This window comes from Bemisia tabaci, chromosome 1, assembly GCF_918797505.1.
Source record: "Bemisia tabaci chromosome 1, PGI_BMITA_v3".
Taxonomy (NCBI): Eukaryota; Metazoa; Arthropoda; class Insecta; order Hemiptera; family Aleyrodidae; genus Bemisia; species Bemisia tabaci.
In genome coordinates this window covers 27,691,624-27,709,561 of record NC_092793.1, presented here as the reverse complement: position 1 = coordinate 27,709,561, position 17,938 = coordinate 27,691,624, and the positions used below count along the sequence as shown (strand labels likewise).

Genomic DNA, 17,938 nt, shown 5'->3' with positions numbered 1-17,938 from the left:
AAAATAATCAGTCTAATTGAAATTTAAATACAATCACTTTCAGAGCTGCAAGGCAAGCATGTTGTCATTTGCTATTGCAACAACTTAATCAATGCATCATTTTCAAGTGATGAATTTTAGGAGTCTCCAATGAGACTAATAAACAAATCGAGTTTGATGGAGGAAAAATGAATTAACTTTAAACAAGATACAAGAATAAATCCCATTTCCTTGCAAAATTTGTTTGACATCATTAAATACAACCTCAAAGTCTCTAAGTGGTTGTAACATGCTCAGACATGTGTGTTATAGTAAGTTCATTTCTGTCTAGACCCACTCATGCATGATATTCTGGCAATAACTTAGTCTCAATTGTTAAAAAAGCAAGGAAAAAAACCCAAAAAATAATGTGGGGAAAAAGGTTCTATGTAATTTTGACTGTGTACAGCAGTTGGTTCTTTATTGTCAGTCAGACTGGCTAAAATCTTGAAATCTTCAGACACGGTTACTTTTAGTGTAGAGAAAATTCCATCCTTAGAGAGAAAAAGACAAAAGGTCACTTGCATTTTTCTGGAGGATCTCACAATCCGTTTAAGAACCTTGCGTTTCAAGGGTTGTGAGTCCTATCATTAAAAAAGAGGCTGAAGGTTCTTTGTGGAGGAAGTAGTTCTCAAAACATTAAGAACTACATCTAAAAAATGGTGTTGCTTATTTCAATTCTGTATTCAGATTCAAATATATTTATAAAAATGTACAATTTTATTTACATTTTTACAAACTTTAGAAGGGGAGAGGGGAAAATAAAAATTATGAGTCAATAGAATAGAAAATAAGTAGAAGCCCTTAAAAATAATGTACTGGGTTTGTAAAAAAATGAGCCACCTTGATAATTGCACTAATGGTCATGAATTTTAAAGCCTAGTAGAGCATTTTTTCAAACTACCTTTAAAAAATTAATATCTCCTGTTTAATGGTGTTTGATTTGCATAAAAAAATGTTAATTTCTCCAATTGCACACTTCCAAAAACATTATTTCCGGTTTCAAATCCAACGATTTATGTTGTTGACAAAATTTATCACCTTGCCTGCCCCTAAGAGAAACCATTCCTCTCAGCATTGGGAGATATTTCATAAAAAAAAGAGATGAGTTGAATCTGGAAGCAATGCAAGGTATAATGCTTCTGATGGCAGTTTTGAAATGGCAGCCAATCAAAGTATGCAAGCTTTTAAATCACAGTAACTGATATTTTGAGGCAGAATGGATGGTGTACCCGAAAAGAATGTTTACCATTTGAAAATTCGAATATTGGGAAGGGAAGAACCTGGTCCACATCACCTCATGACATGAAAACCGGAAGAAGAAAATAGCTCTTCTCAAATTCCTTGCACAAGATACTCAAGGTGGCTTGCTTCTTTAACTCACCCTGTAAATAATCGGGTCTTCATCTTGTAAACTGATGATGGCATTTTGTTTAAGCTTCAACTTAAAAATGATGAGTTTGTTCTTCATCGATCTTTTTTAACATAAGGCATTTAATGCATAACAAGTAATAACAAGCATCCAAAAATCTTCAGAAAAACAAAGTTGAAAAATAATAATAAATTAAGCAAAACAACAAAATAATAAAACAAAAATAGAGAGAGAAAATTATTTGTTTAAAGCTAAATAAATTAATTCTGTAGCTCAGCATCAACACATTTTGAGATAATTGAGCGGAGGTGATCTGTCTACATTAGGAAATTTGAAAAGCATTGTTATTCCAAATTGTAAAGCTTAATATGAATTACATGCCCTTTCAAAATTCTCTAGGTATAGATATCACTTTTGCTTTGGGACATTCATTCATGCCATCGGTTTGAAGACAATATGTCATAAGATGAATTTTAAACTGTTGATTACGTTCTACTGAAAAAGGATAAAAATGAAACTGAAACAAATGCAAAAGATATGAACTCGCACTCCTGTGTAGTCTGATGAAACACTCAATACTGGATGAAAATAACACAAAAATGGATGAAAGTTACACTTGTCCCTGAGTTGCTGTTCTTGGCATATTCAGAAAGTTTGCTCTGTTTCAAATAGTGTTGAAGAAAATACATTTTTAGGATTTTTTTTTCTTCATGTTAAGCCGCTCTAGAGGAATACCAATTTAAATGACTTTGCCTTTCTGGGAAAGGAAATTTTGGTTGCTTGAATGAAGGAGAAATAAAAAATAGTTTAAAGCCTCTCTGAGAGAAAACAAACTCCTTAACATTTCGAAAGGCATTTGTTCAACATCTAACAGAACATGCGAACATTACTGTTTGTTTGATGTCACAATCGACTCGACTTTAGCATGATGTATTTTCGACTTCTAATCATGGTAACAAAAATTAGTCCTGAGTTTCCTCCACAGTTGCTCATTGAACTGGTTGTGCTTAGGGTTACACAGCTTTTGGGATAGAAAATTAAACTGGGGATGAGACTTTTCCCTTCTCCATGAGAACTGCCTGTTCTAAACAGAAAGTGACATACTGCTTCACAACGTTACATAGCCAACTCACTTCAAATATTAAATCGTTTTTGGCAGAATAAAGTTTTTTTTCTTCTTTTTTAAAAAAAAAACGTTAAACTCATTGAAAATCTCATCAAGACATAATAGAACCTACTAGTTTTAACTTAATGATTGGACACTCGAAGGCCTTGTCCACACGAGCGCAGTTTGAGGAACTTTGGCCAAACTTGTTCCAGGAATTTGTTATGATTTACCTATAACTTATTCCAAGGACCCCCAGTTCGTGGAACCAATTTTTCCAGCCTGCGCTTCTTGAGTGGACAAGGCCTAATATGCTCAAGGTTATACCATAATCAGATCTGATAACATAAAATACAAATCTATTACTTCAATTAAATAAAAAAAAATTGTACATCACAAAGCATATGTTTAATTCTGTTACAGATAAGTTTACCCTTTTCATACACAGATACTCAACAACAATCTGCGTGAGTAGATGAAAAAGTTCAACTTATATGAAACCAAATCAACCTGTCTAAACACCGGGATGCCTTTTTTCGAGAGTTTGTTTGACTGAATGTTTCCGCTTACATCTGGGAGAAAGCTCGGAACACTGCAGTGGGCTCTGATTGAACCTATCTGGGAATTTGATACAAATAAAGACATACAGGAGCCTTTAGTCCCCTGGTGTTTTTTGCACTTGGCTCACCACGTAGCCACAAGGCTAGGAACAAGGTTTATGGATTTTTCTGTCTTTCAGATGTCTGCATTCAAATCCAGCCTTTACAACGTACTTTTTAGAGATAAGTCTAGATAGAAAAAGTGGAACAGATACCACACTTTCTTTCTCTTGAGAGCCACAACTTTGTGAGATTTGGTGCAAAAATTAATGCAGAACCTATGATTTACACGTATGTTCTCTCTGCTAAATACAAGTGCAAGGATGGACAGGTGAATGAAATTTCATACTTCGGCTTTTGGTGGCAATTTTTGAAAAGAATTCTCTTACTCTCACAATTTAAAAAAAAAAACAATTTGGTCCGAATGTAAAACAGCAGTTTCTTTGCTCTCTTGGATTACCCGGTAGAAATAAGGCAGTAACCGAGTGGAAAAAAGAAACCTGGTAGAGCACATGTCACTACTTACTTCTAGCAACTTGACTCGAACAATTGAGTCGAGAGAGTCATAACACATATAAATCAAAGACTCCAAATATGGCACATAACATCTTGACAACTGAAAAGGTTGCCAAATTCCCAAGACCACTGATGAATGAACAACAATTTAATAACAAATTTTCGGTCCTTGAACAACTTACATCTGGATACACCAATCTGACCTTCACAAAATTAAATAAATATCTAGAAACAGATGATTGAGATAATTATTTAATTTTCAAATTTACTTTTTTATTGGCAGTGGTTAAGAAAAATGGTCGAACACATAGAATGACAGGGAGGAAAAGAGTAGGTCAGTGGCAGAAATCAGAATGTTGACAGTTTTGGATAAAATATTAAGTCTACTTGGTGGGCTGACACTGAAAATATTCTTAGTTTTTAAATAAGACGACAAGTATTAAAGTAGTTGTGAAAAAATGCATAGATTTTTTGACATACATGAGTTTGAATAAGAAATATTGCCCAGTGACATCACATGACGGTCCATTTTCTCAACTTCAAAGCAAATTTTTCTATGTTCCCATAGCAGGAAAAATTGTGATGAATGCTCTAAATTCAGCTCATTTGATACTTTGATATGAAGCAATGAAATTTTCTAGCACCACTGACCCATTATGTTGTAACCTGTACTATAATATGCAGCGAATCACTTTGAGAAGTGGCACCTGTTAGGAATTGAATACAGGATAATGCACCATACTGGAAGCCTTTGTGATCTTCAAACATCATCAACAGAATGACCTTCACTAGCTTTCGAAAACATAACTTAGTATTGCGACAAAGATTTACAACCAAGTGGAAATCTTCATTGCAAAACTCCAAAAATTGACTATCACAGACAGCAGGTTGGTTTTGACAATACCTGCTGCTTAGTTAGCTTTGGTAAGTTGTTATGCAGTGGCTTGACATCATGGTAATTCAGCCAAAACCAAGGACGTATTTTGGTATCTGATACGTGAATGCAGGTATCGCCATAATCACAGACATTCTGTAAAAAAAAATTCACAACTTATGACAATAGGATATTCTTGGGTGGAAAAAAAGAGTTGAGGATATGCGGGGACACTTCTTGTAAGTTTGAATGAAAAGGTTAAAATGGATAGGTAATGGTGAGTTAACCTAGAATAAAAGCAAGTACTTGCATTTCTCTCCGACGTCGATAGGTGATTGGCTGAGAAAAAATGGACTATCCACTGAATCCAATCTGAGATCGCTGTATAAGAAACCATTGTAGTCAAATGGTAAATTTCATAAAAATCTATCCATAAAATCTCACTGAAACTTTGGAAACCCGAAGATTAGAGCACCAAAATGCTAATAAAATCAATACAACTTTTAAAAAAAGTCTAAAATTTTAGGAAAACCAAGTCGACAACAACAGCATTGTCCATTTAAAAACACATAATTTTAAACAATCAGGACCAGCGGACAGTCCATTGTCAGCGATGCCAGTACCCACATTTGTTATAGTACCTGTCATTGGCTATTGTTGTTGTCACTTGTTGCAATTTTTCATATTGATGAGTTCTGAAGTTCTCACACGTTTACCCTACCCTATACACTTAGAATGGACATAGAATGCTCATGAAGCTGCATAGAATGTCAAAAGTAGGTACTGGAGAACCATCCTTTACACAAGAGATATGAAGTTCAAAAGTGAGAGTTTTTATAAGCATGAATGTACATATTTGCACAAGAAGTATATCCATTGCGATACTTAATACAAATAAGACTTTTATTCATCAGTGTATACGGAGAAATCATTACCAAATGAGTACTTGTGCCATGTGCATACTAAGTGAATTTTCAATTTGTACATATATCATTTTAGGGGAAAAAGTAGAAATTTTACAATCAGTCTAACAAGCAATGAATGTGGAAGCACTTTATATCTTAACTTGTTTTTTTTAAGAGGAGAAATAGCAGGCATTTAATTCCTCAAGGATAAGGGTAAAAATGGGTAACACATGGTCATTTAATTGAAAGGGAAAAAAACTAAAATATAATCAATTCTAGCCAAAAAATTTTATTTTGCTTCATGTCGACTGCTAGTTTTGGATCAAAAACTCAATTTTAACTATTTTGAATGACTAAAGTGTCAGATGATTGGAACATTACTGTGTTTCAAAGGCAACCTGTATGAATAAAAAACAAACTAAAGGAAGATGGAGTGATTTCTCTTACTGACACCTGTTTACATGAGATTAGTTACTGGTGGATAATTTCATGTTATGACTGATTGTAAAAGATAATAAATTAACATGCATGTATAGTAATTTGAAAAGAATATGAAACAATGGTTTATAGAATAAAGGACAGTACCTCGAAAGTGAGGGCCAACTCACAGTCAAGTTCCCAAGGAATAGTCATACAACACATTGAATGACTTTCGAGTGAAAGAGGTAAGTTGCAAGGCAGAATTTACCAATATCCGAAACCTAAATTCATAAAACGTAGCTATTAATGATCTTTGATTACACACAATTCTACTTTACCGAAACCAGAGAAGCAACTTGAGCAATACTTAATCAACCACCGTCATGAGACTAAAGTAAAATGAGAAAAGTACAGAGGGAAGAGTTGGCTGGAAAAACCCTCTCCCATCACAGTCAAGCAACAAAAATTCGATAGGATCCTAGAAGTTTTCACCCTTTTAAAATCAGGACATGTTGATATTATGATAAAATTACTACAGAAAAACTCATGGAAAAGTTAGAGGTTGGTAGAAATTCAAAGGACTCAAAATTTTCCTCATACAAAAGAGACGGAATCACATTGCAGAAGAGTGTGGAGAAAACCTGCTACTTGTATTCTAAATGCATTCTGATTCAGGTTCTAAAACATATTGATGATTAACTGAATACCTTGGTTTGCAACATTTCAGACTCAGAAGTATTTAAATCAAAGGGAACCATATCCATTCTGACATGAACCCCAAGATCCATAAGAATACTTGCATGACAGACTCATGTCACAATGGATATAGTACCTTTTGATTAGAATACTTTTACTTTTTATCATATTTCAGTTTTTCATTAAAAAACCAACCAATGCAATTTTTCGAGGAATCAGCCATTTAACTTTTTAGTATAAAAAATTCTATGAATTTCAAGCAACACAGCTAGCTCATTTCTTTTTTAAATAATACAATAAGAGTGGAAATTTTAGAACACCTCGATCTGGATAGATGGTTTCTGAGTTTAACCACTAATATGTAATGGATCTAGACAAAGTGCTTTGAGCATTATGATACGGATATTCTCATCAAAATTTTGCGTAGACCACAATATGTGCAACAAAGTAATTCCTTACCTAGATATCAACGTTTTCAACACATAAAATCAAACCGCCCGCTCAATAAAAACCATAATCTACTTGAATTGAATCGCTCATCTAACGTTACTAAAACAGTCCTAGTGATATAAAAATACAGCAACCTCAATAACAGCACTTTGGCTCAGCTGTTGCAAATTGTTTACATTTTAGAAAACACAAAGCAGGGAAGAAACACTGATTTAATTGGGAAATCTGCTAAAACCATTGTACAGAGCAATTTGATTCAAGTAGACTTTGGTTTTTCTTGTAAGAAGGGAAATTCAAATTTTTTGTAACTAGTGCTAGATAAAACCATTAAAATCTTGTTGCGGAATTAATGTCATTGCACAAATCGGGCTCTACGTGAAATTCTGAAAGGGAAACATGTATCACAACGTTTAATTTGTACTTTGGCCAGTGGTCCATTGGCAGGAACTTTCTTTTCATTTCTTTTCAAGTTCATAACCTTGATATACCCCAGTTCTAACTTCTAAGATAAAAAAATAAGATTCGTGCAATGACTTAAGTAGGTACTTGAAGAAAAAACATTACACAAAATAAAATAATACTACAAACAGTGTTTTCTTTCTGCAACGTATGAGCTTAGAGAGGCTAAAATATTTAATAATTCCCTGATTAATCATGTGCCATGACACATCAATTATCGTTTACTTATTATTTTCTTCAAAGGGCATTTATTTAAAAAAGCAGAAAATTACAGACCCTTGGAGAAAAAATCGTATCATCTGTTAACACTTTACTACAGATTTATGAGAGTTCCTCAGCTTTGCAACGTAATTTAGCAAATACCTAAACATAGCAAACTTGGTGTCTCAGGGAATGCATATACAAAATGAAAAAATGATAAAAATTACTGAGCAAGAAAACTCGAAGTTGGAAATTGAGAGTTACAAACAAAGAAATGAAGGTTTGGTAGACCCAGTCACCCACTTGAATGAAGTTTGTACATTGAGCTCCTGGATGCAAGAGAAGAAAGACATTATTTACAAGTTTAAAATTCATATGTTGTTATGAGTGCTTCTAATTTCATGAATTGTAACTAAGTTGGTTCCCATAGCCTATTAAGTACACGCACAGTAAGGCTATGCACTAGGAATTGAGAAATTCTCTCAAGATTTTATTGACACTCATGATAAACAAAAGATATATGGGAAGCAAATAAAAATTATTTGCATTTCTTATCCAATCCTAAAAGATTATCTGCATGAATAAATTGGACAATAGTCCAACTCACAATTAGGTCTTCAACATGTCACAAATGTCACACTCATTACAAAATTTGACTCTCTGAACATGTCTTGGAGATAATGGATTCTTTAAAATGGCAAACTACAGACTTTACATGCAGTTTACTGTTTTTTTATAAAATACAAAGGGAAGACATTGACAGTGGTATAAGATTCAGAAAGTCATTGTTGAGAAAAATTGAGTTCAGAGGTGTAGTTGAGCACTTCAATAACGACTTTGATTGCTTGATGAAAGCAATGGCATGCAGCCATGTCAATTCATAGACAAAAGGGAATTGGAGTGAGTCACGGTGCAGAATTTCTTTCTTTTTCAGATATCTCAATTGAATCGAATAAAAAATTCTATCATTTACAAGCCAGCTTTGCTGCTGTAATCTGCCGGGTTAAAAAAAATGGTATTTGAACATTTTCGATAATGCCAAATTCTCCCTCCCCTGAGTGCAAATTTTCAGTTAATTTAGATACTATTGCATATACAACCCTCTGAGAACTTGGAGGAGAAATACCTAAGATTTTTCCTGATAATTCGTATTTTACAAAGGCAACATTAATAGCTTTTACAGCATTCTTCCTTACCATGATAGTAATAATACCAGCAAACATGCAGTTACAGCAGTCATAACTGCACTTTCAGCCATCTTTTATACATAAATAACATTGGCGAACAAAGAAGGGAGAGTTTTAATTGGTTTTAGAAATTCCTTAGTAAATAATAGAAAATTTCAAATTCATGAACATTAAAGGAAGATAGAATTACTGGAATGACTCTGAATAAACCTCAGTTCAATGACTAGTATCCTAATCTGTACCTTACTTACGCTAAACTTAAAACATATTTTTTTGATAATCGGCAATCTAAATTTACTTTTTCACGATTACAACGGCGCATCAACACTTAATGGGTACGAATATTTTTTACACAAGTGAAACACAAAAAGTTGAGCATAGATGTAACAATTATTTGAAAAATTAGAAAAATAGAATTTAATCCAGACACCATAGCGGATTTGCTTTCAAATCATAGGACAATCATGCATAACCCACAAAGAGAGAATTAAGAAGAGAAATGAAACCATTGCAATTTACTGTAAGATCAAATGACCGCGTTATTTGAGGAGGAGTGACAAATTTTCAGAAATTGAGTTTTCGATGGAATGCTATTCTGTGAGGGTGGGTGCAGCTTCCCACCAAGCAACTCTACCAAAATTTCTATTTAGATGTCTTTTTTAACAATTGAAAATCTGCCTCAGAGGAAAAAGGGCATAAGTTCCGAGCCACGTCTCTGAGTACAGGGTGGTTTCTAATAATAAAAACCATGTAAAGACACAAACTACGATTTTGAACATTTTCAACGAACATACCTACTGTTTAACTGTCATCATACTGCTAAAAATGGCAGTACTGGGCAGTTTTGTGGTGGAAGGGCGCAATGGGCGCATCCATAAAAATTTCAATTTGTTTTTCTTGCCCAATTCCTCCAACCCTGCTTGTGACACTGGTTAGTTTTTTTCAGACAGAAATATACAGAATTGTCATGAAGTTCAACCGTTCTTTTGTTTTCTCAAAACGTGACTTATGAAAGTTGCACCCCTCTACAAATAACCTTTTCAAATGAGTTCATCCTATTCGTTTACAATCAGTACCATCTCCACATCTTAATTAAAAAGAGGAAACCCTTCAAATGTTTGTACAAAATTATTTTAAATGATAAGTACATATTAAAATGTAGGAATATCATGCACAAGCTCCTGAAGGCACTCTCTGTTGATAAATTGTTAGAGCTAAGCATGAAAGTTTCAGTTCTTCAACAACGAAGTGAGTATCCTCAGGGATGAGTAAAAAAAGTTCCTTTAGCCCATGCAATAACATAATTGTCAGATGAAACATACGATAAGGAGAGGCCATTGTAAATCCAAGCACGCCATCCTGTTCTTGAGTTAGCATCTATACGACTCTCTATTTCCTGGCACAAGAGTTTGCGGTCATGTGATCGACCTGATCGAAGATCACACAACATTCGTTTTTTCCCTTCAGCATCCACGCTTGGTCTTACAGGAGAGTTTTTCCAATAATGCCTGTAGCAGAAGGAAGGACAGAACAATTAAAAAGATTAAATAAAGAGTTATAATTAAATGGATAAAGTTAAGCAAAACAGTCACATCATCATTGCAGAGTTTCAAAATCTCATTTTTTATTTCAATTTTTTGGGAGAAAAAAAACCGACATTTTTGCTACAGATTCTGTGGAAATAATCTTTGTATGGGCAAGATAGATACAGCTTGAAGTACGCTTCCAACAACATAACAACAGTTTTCGACTTGCCAGTTTTTTTTTTTTTCCATGAATGCGAGGTTTGAATTTAGGCATCAAAAAAGTTTCTTGGTCAGAAATTATTGCTTCCAATAATTTTCTTTGCACAAATCATGTTCTACGAGTAATTCTGATGAGAAAACATCTATCATAATGCTAAAGTTGCACCCTCTTTAGCGGTCCATTGTAGAATCTACTGGTAGAAATCTTATTTCTACATTGGCAAAGACTGCACATCCATAAATTAAGTGCATGGGTTTTTACTGGCAAAATTTTTGACAAACTCACTTAAAATATTGCTCGAATAGGTTGTCACTTTCTGCCAGTTTGTTTACAAAAGAATCCCATTCGTGTGGTAACAGCGAAGGCATTTGATATGCTGCTCTGGTGCTGTACAATTTGTACCAAATCGGATAATCATACAAGTTGGCTTCTTTTAGATTCATTACCCAGGTTTCATGATCAATGACAGTCTGTAACAGCGGTAAAATAACCAAATCAATATTGTTGTTCTATATTGGATTTACAAATATATTGTATAAAAAATGTAAGTTTACTGTTGCGCCAATTTTTATTATGAATCAATATGAGCCGACAAAACAAAAGAGAAAGATTCATGCTTTTTCTAGAAAGAGTTCAGAGACATGAGCTTGGGGCGTACTGATGTCATCGGATCAAATTCAAGCAATTGGTACGGAATGAATATGTGCAGAAGACGGCAGTTGATGAACTGCTCAAACAAGTGTTTGATTGGATTCCTCCTGGAGGAAAGCAGCATGAAAATCCAGTTTCTGGTCAGCAGCGAGGGGCTGAGGAGGATATTAGAGGATGCCATGTATGTGATGATCTGCAAAAGGATAAGTTTTGATGTTCGTTGGGTGTCATAGACCGTCTAAATGTGCTCATTTTGCAGCTTGCACTTACATACTACATAATTCTAAAAGGATGAGGAATAATGTAATACTTACTCGAGTTGACTGATCATGATCACCATCTATATAGTATATTCTATATCCAGGATTCAGATCATTGTACGGAGTTACAGATGGTCCAATATATGCTATGCTAACAGCTCTACCTTTATCTTCTTCATCATAGAATAATTCAAATTCATCAAAGTGCGTGTGACCGAAAAATTGAGCTGTTATTGTTGATTCATATCTGGAAAAGTTAAATGAAAGCAAGGATTAGAATTGATACATGTAGAAAGTATTCATGAGTTTTTTCAGAGTATGATTTTGTGACTGTGACGCATTGAAAGAGATAATTAATCAACCAAAGAATACTCAGAGGTGGCGACCCATCCTGTTGTAATTTTTTACCAGGAATTTGAAAAACTTTGTAGGCAAACTAATCAGGCTTCATTTGAGAGAAAGATTTTCAAAGTTGCGAAAAATCCAACACTGTTTCAAAAGGAAAATTGCGCCAACGAATTTCGTGAGGTCACAAAGAGGATGGAACACTGTGTATCCTTTTCCCTGCGTTTGTTCCTTTATTTTAAGCACCTCCTACCTCGCCATTGTTAATTATAAAGAGGAAATGATCATCTAAGGTGTAAGACCACCGTTTTTTAAGTGGCTGTTTATCTGTAAGGCGGAATAAAGCCAATCAGCGTAAAACAATAACAGTAGCAATTGTAACAAGAAGTTATGTATCTTGACTGTGCTTGCAATATCATCATTGTTTGAAGTGAATATTTTGTTATATTTTTTTTGGTAATTTAAATCTTACAGCGGCCATGCTGCATTGAATTCGAGGGGATGTCACCACGGGTGGTCGTCTCTTATGGCATTAAAAGCTCCAGGACAATGAGAAACAATCTCTTAATAACTTTAACTTCAAACCTCTTCTTTTTCGCCGAAAAGCTGTTTTGAGCTATTTAAAGCTCGGAAATGCATTTCTCGCTAAAATCCACAACAGATATTTTCAACGCTACTCCTAGATTTTACAACAGCCCTACTAAAGAAACACATTGCAGAGAGATGGAATGAACTGTTAGCAATAAGTACCGGTTGATAATTGAATAATAGTTCCTACTCCAGACTTTTAAACAATCGCTATGTCCAGGTGGTATGTGTCCAATTACGTGCACTTTTTCTCCGCTGAATTCTGCACTTTGTAGCTCATAAATGAACCATTGTAACTCTTTGACAGGATCAGTGCTGTTCAATAAGAGCCACCTGCAGACAAATGCAAATTTAATTAATCCATTACGCAACAAAAGAGGGACAACTAAGGAAAAAAAAATTAAAAACTATCAACGTTCCTTGAACACTGAGGGTAGGAGGATGGTTTTCCTAAAACCCTGGTTATACTAAAAAAACAATGATACAGATTTAAACATTCTTAAAAGTTGGTAAAATAATTTTAAATAAAACTTCATTGTTTTTTTTCAATGCTAATGTGCAGGCAGCTAGGCTGCTGTGATAATTTGCATAATTGAAAACTCAGCCAAGAAGGAAAGAGACAGAAATTTTAGGAAAATAAACGAGAGGCTCAAAGAATGAAATAAAGGAGATACTTGCCAGTTTTTGTTGTTACAATAATTCATATTAACTGAGATGACTCTAAATCCAGGCCGAACTAAAACGCTGTAGAAAGCACCGCGTCTGACGGTTCTTGAGACAGACGCTGGCAGCCACTGTCTCCATTGATTATCTAACTCTGTATAAAGCCAATGTATTGAAAATTCACTGGGTGCAGATGGAGGAGGAAAACTGAAAAAAAGGGAAACTTATTATGAGATTCTTCATCAATGACTGATGCACAAACCGAACGGTTTGGGATACAAAATAGATGTGAAAATGTTACTTCCAATAAATCTATATTTTTGACATAAAAACTACTGGACACAAACAAAGGCCAAATATGGTTTTGTTTTAACAAGTAACAAGGCCTCCTTTTCATAAAGCTTATTTGATGTAGTTGACTTACTTGGAAGAAACACATTGATCTTGAGTCAATTTAGTGAAATGTTGGCTACATCTCGTAAAAAAATATAAAAGATACAAAGAAAGTAAGCATACTCCAACAATGCTCTTTAAAAAGAGGCTACTGAAGGGAACATTATGACAAGAGACTGCAATTCCCAAAAACCTTGTTTAAAGACCTCTTTCATGACTTTAACATTTTGGTATGCTTAAGATAATAGTTCCATGCAAAAGGCAGGTTTTGAAATGATATTAAGAGTCATAGTTCCACCAATCTTCACAATTTTCCTTGAAACCTCGAGCCTTAAAAAAATTAAAGATTTTTTTTTTTTTTTACGAAAAAAATGCTTCCCTTACTCCAAGTAAAATTTGAGTTTAGATAATTAAATGGTAATCCCTGATTTATAAGGAAAATAACTTGGTTTTTGTTCTATTCACCCACTCAATACTGATTGACTAGAAGTTTTGACAGATTCCGCAATTGACATACCTATTTACCGGGGTTGCTTCATGGTTACCAAGAGCAGGAAAAATGGGTATTCCAGGAAAAAATTTTACCATTTGAGCAACAGTTTCTTTGAGAATCATCAAATTTTCTTCTCTGGTTTGGTTCCATACGTCGTGAGCTGGAAGATCTCCTGTCCATAAGATGTAATCTACATCCTTCCGGGGAGAGGGATGGGGAAAAAAAAACCATTAAATTAAAATAAAAGCTTCTTCAGTTACAGATTGAAAGAGCTTGAAGCATTTCATTATTACGACACTCTTTAACTAGCTAGTGAGTAACATCCTTAAACAGACTTTAACTCTCATACTTAGGAGAGCTTGAGACTGAGCAGACAGTTTTGCAAAGATGTCACAGTCTCACAGTTGACACATTTGATCCGCCATACATAACATTAACTCTGGGATGAATGTTCATTATCAAATCCATCATTTCCTAGATTACAAATATTCAATTTGACTTTCCTATTTTTTCCTACTGTAATCAAGATGCATTCTTTCAGAGGTAAATTGTAATAATCTTGCGTCCAAGAATATGGATGGCTCAAGTGAAAAAATGCATATATCTCATTGCAACGTTGTGAATCTCTGCTCATGGAGTTTTTTAAAGAAAACAAGCGAAAAATTCATCTTAGAAATTTCTAAGAATTTTCACTCATTCAAAAATATTCACAGAGAATGCCAAGGAGATATTTTGGTTAGTTATCTTTAAAAAAAATTAAACATAAATGAGAATTTTTAAACATTGAGATGCAGATACGCATTTTTCAACTTTAGCTATCACTGTGGTATAGAATTTTTCAGTAAGAAACTTTCAATTCTCGTTTTAAAGAGGAGGCATGATGAAATTAGTGAATTTAGTTAGAATTACATTTTTTCCTGAATGGACCACTTAACGAGGTACAAACTTCAGCATTCTAATTTATATTTTCACTACAAAATTTCACGCGGATGTTTCAAGCAACAAGCCTTACTGAAATAAACTCCTAGCAAAGATATTAACGTTTTAATTGACAGCAATAAATTGTTACGAAAAATTTGAATTTCTCGTTCACAGGAAAAACCAGAGTAAGTGTGAATAAAATCGTACACTAGAACAATTTTAGCAGGCTTCTTAATAGAGTATTGCGTTCTCCCTGCCCTGTGTTGCTCAAAGTGTAAAGAATGTGCAACAGCTAGGCCCTGAAATCGAGGTTGCCATATTTTCATTCAGTAAAGGCTGTTACAGTAATGTTTAGTGTGCGATCAAGAAGGTTAGCGTTTCTTCATGAGCTGGCTGGAAGTTTCAATTGCTGCATCAAAAAACTTTAATATCTTGGTTAGGAGTTATTTTCAGTAATTTCTGTTATGCGTATCTTGTTCTAGGTAAAATTTGGAGAGAAAAAATGCATTATAATTCTTGAATTTGCACCTTACCTGGTAGTCTAATGTTATATATTGATGATTGGCCCGAAAAAAAGTTCTTCAATTAGAAGCAATAGAAAATTCATTAGGGCAATAAAAATCAGGAGTGAAAAAATCATGATGTAATCCCAGAATTCTCTACTTAATTCATTGATAAGAATCATAAATATTGAAAGCCTATTTCCTGCGTAATTTTCATTCATTTCTGCTTACAATTGTGAAGGGACTTTTCGTAAAGAAAAGGCTAGTGCCAATCTTGGTCTACTGGCCCATTATGAAAGAACTTACTGGGTGAGTTGTTGAAATGTGTTGGAGCATATGATCCACTGTCCTTTTAGGAGTGTCGCACTTTCTGTAATCACCCCATCTGCCAGCTCGAGCACTCGGAGTGAGAGCTGGACCATTGGTAAGCCTACAGCATAATGGTTCTTTGCACTCGGCATTGGATCCTTCCTCATAGTATGGATCAAAGTGAGTGTCAGATAGATGAAGAACTTTAAAAGTCGCAACGCCTTCCTTTTAACAAAAATTTCGTTGAAGAGTAGTAAATAAAAAAAACGAGTAGTGAAAATGGACATGAAAAAGGAAACTGGTAATTGTCGACATTCAATTGAGTAATAAGTGAATACTCTAACAGTTTTCGTACGCACAAGGTCTGAGTAGTCCTCAATACAAATGACCAATGAAGCTCTATAATCCTCCTACATCAAGATATTTCAGCAACATTTTAAAATAACTAATGTATTTCCAGGTTTCAAAAGTTTTATAAAGACCAACATGAATTCAACATGGTAACTAAGCACGAAAGTTGTACAGAGCTCAGATTTGTCTTTTATTGCGAACACAGTTGAAAATGAAGGTCTTCTATCAGGAGAAGGATCGACCGTCACCCTATTACGCTCGAATAGTCTCTCATTTGGCAAAAATTGCGAATTACGCCCAAGATTAAAAAATTAAAGTTAAACATTTAAAAAGCTAGATGCGCCAGTCAGATTAAAGATCTGTCGAGAGGAAATTTTTCTCTTTAAGTATGATTACTTCATTTGAATATGTTAGGGTTCTTGCCTCTTCACGTTCTGTTTCAGAGACCTCTGATAAGTCCTTCAAGAAGCAAGACACGAAAAATGTTGGAAACTTTACCTTAGGTGCTACTGGTTCAACTAGAGCTGGTTTTGGTACAGGTGGGAAGACAACTTGCCATTCATGGGTTGGATTATCCACTTCATCACAGGCATCACCAATTATAAAACTACAAATTTCTTCTGGTCCTAGAGTGGTGCGTTTCATTACATACACAACTTCTCCCTGCCAAAGATCAGAGCATTATAAAAAAAATTTCATAAAACTAAAACATGACCAAAACTACTTAAGACTTCACAAACAGATAGTTTAACTCACTGGCGAGGGAAGTATTTTGGTCGAACTTGCCACTATTTTTTAACTTGTAGGTATGACCTACTTATCTCTTGAACACTGTAGTCGATCAGATCATTTTTACCCTAAGTTGAAATTTCTAATTGGTTTACCCAGCTTATACTAAAAATTAATGGCATCAAGTTCAGCCTTAAAAAATGAACTATAATTTTTAGGAGTTGTCTCTATCATAAATAAATTCTGATTTCTGCCAATTACTGCTTTAGATCATAGCAGCAAATGTATTATTTGAGCTTTATATGAACTTCAAGAGCTTGGGCAACCGCAGAATTCAAGGATATTCAAGGAATTTTCAAGATGTCACAACCCTGAATTGAATTTTTAATGGTAGCCATGAAAAGCAACAAAACTGAGGTGACCTTACATGATCGAGGTTGAAAGTAAATATTAAAAACACCCTGCTTTGTATGGCTATCTGTAGGAAAAAGAGCGAGCTCTTGCAGCCAGATGGGATTTGACAACCGTAACTGACATGTAACATACTATTTTGAAAGAGTGCCAGAATGTTAAAAAAAACTACAAGTATCTCCATAGGCTTAGAATAAGATTTTGAAAAGTAAAAACAGGTGACAACAAAAAGTTTCACATTCACGATGGAATACAGCATAAGCATGTTCACGTTGAAAAATATCTTAGGCGTCTTGGCGTCATAGTACTGCATTTATAATTCAATTTTGTTGAGAGTTTGAGGTTTCAAGAAATATAGAAATCAATTCCAGCGAGATTATCCTGATATTAACTACCTATCTAAAACTGATTTAGTCAAGAAGAAAAGAAAAAAATATACAACAGCTCCTTTCTCTTTGAAAATACATGATGAATATAAAATTTACCCCAAACAATCTGACTATGCCTTCACACACACGAGGCGTCTGGAGCTTGAGAGTCACGCAAAAATGGTACACGGTTTTCAAAATATCAGTTTCACTTTTCCCACTGCGGATGTAATGCAAAAGAAGACCAGCACCTGAAAACAAAAAATAACACGTACTTAATGAAATTTTGAGATTCCGAGAAAGGTTCTTGGAAGTTTTTTTTTTCTTACAAGAGAACTGTGATGTTAAAGATCTTTGAAACATTTCTTCTGTGACCGGAAGCAAATCCTTTGAAATTTTCAGAGA

The 17,938-nt window shown here is 34.4% G+C and overlaps 1 protein-coding gene across 6 annotated transcripts in view; it reads right to left on the bottom strand.

Moving 5' to 3' along the window:
- The window catches only part of LOC109041128 (sphingomyelin phosphodiesterase), a 70,593-nt gene that overhangs the window by 4,285 nt on the left and 48,370 nt on the right, over nt 1-17,938 (bottom strand). For 3 of the 6 annotated variants that reach the window (XM_019057326.2, XM_072299017.1, XM_072299013.1), the window contains exons 5-15: nt 17,651-17,784; nt 16,524-16,688; nt 15,672-15,899; nt 13,966-14,138; nt 13,071-13,262; nt 12,555-12,725; nt 11,514-11,706; nt 10,834-11,018; nt 10,125-10,310; nt 5,975-6,090; nt 679-4,640 (exon numbers count right to left, since the gene is read on the bottom strand). In XM_019057326.2, the coding sequence (XP_018912871.1) occupies nt 6,000-6,090; nt 10,125-10,310; nt 10,834-11,018; nt 11,514-11,706; nt 12,555-12,725; nt 13,071-13,262; nt 13,966-14,138; nt 15,672-15,899; nt 16,524-16,688; nt 17,651-17,784 (1,718 nt within the window). In that variant the 3' untranslated portion in view covers nt 679-4,640; nt 5,975-5,999. Of the gene's footprint in view, nt 1-678; nt 4,641-5,974; nt 6,091-10,124; nt 10,311-10,833; nt 11,019-11,513; nt 11,707-12,554; nt 12,726-13,070; nt 13,263-13,965; nt 14,139-15,671; nt 15,900-16,523; nt 16,689-17,650; nt 17,785-17,938 lie in introns of those variants that run through there. The other 3 variants (XR_002009933.2, XM_019057327.2, XM_072299018.1) reach the window with 3 other exon arrangements.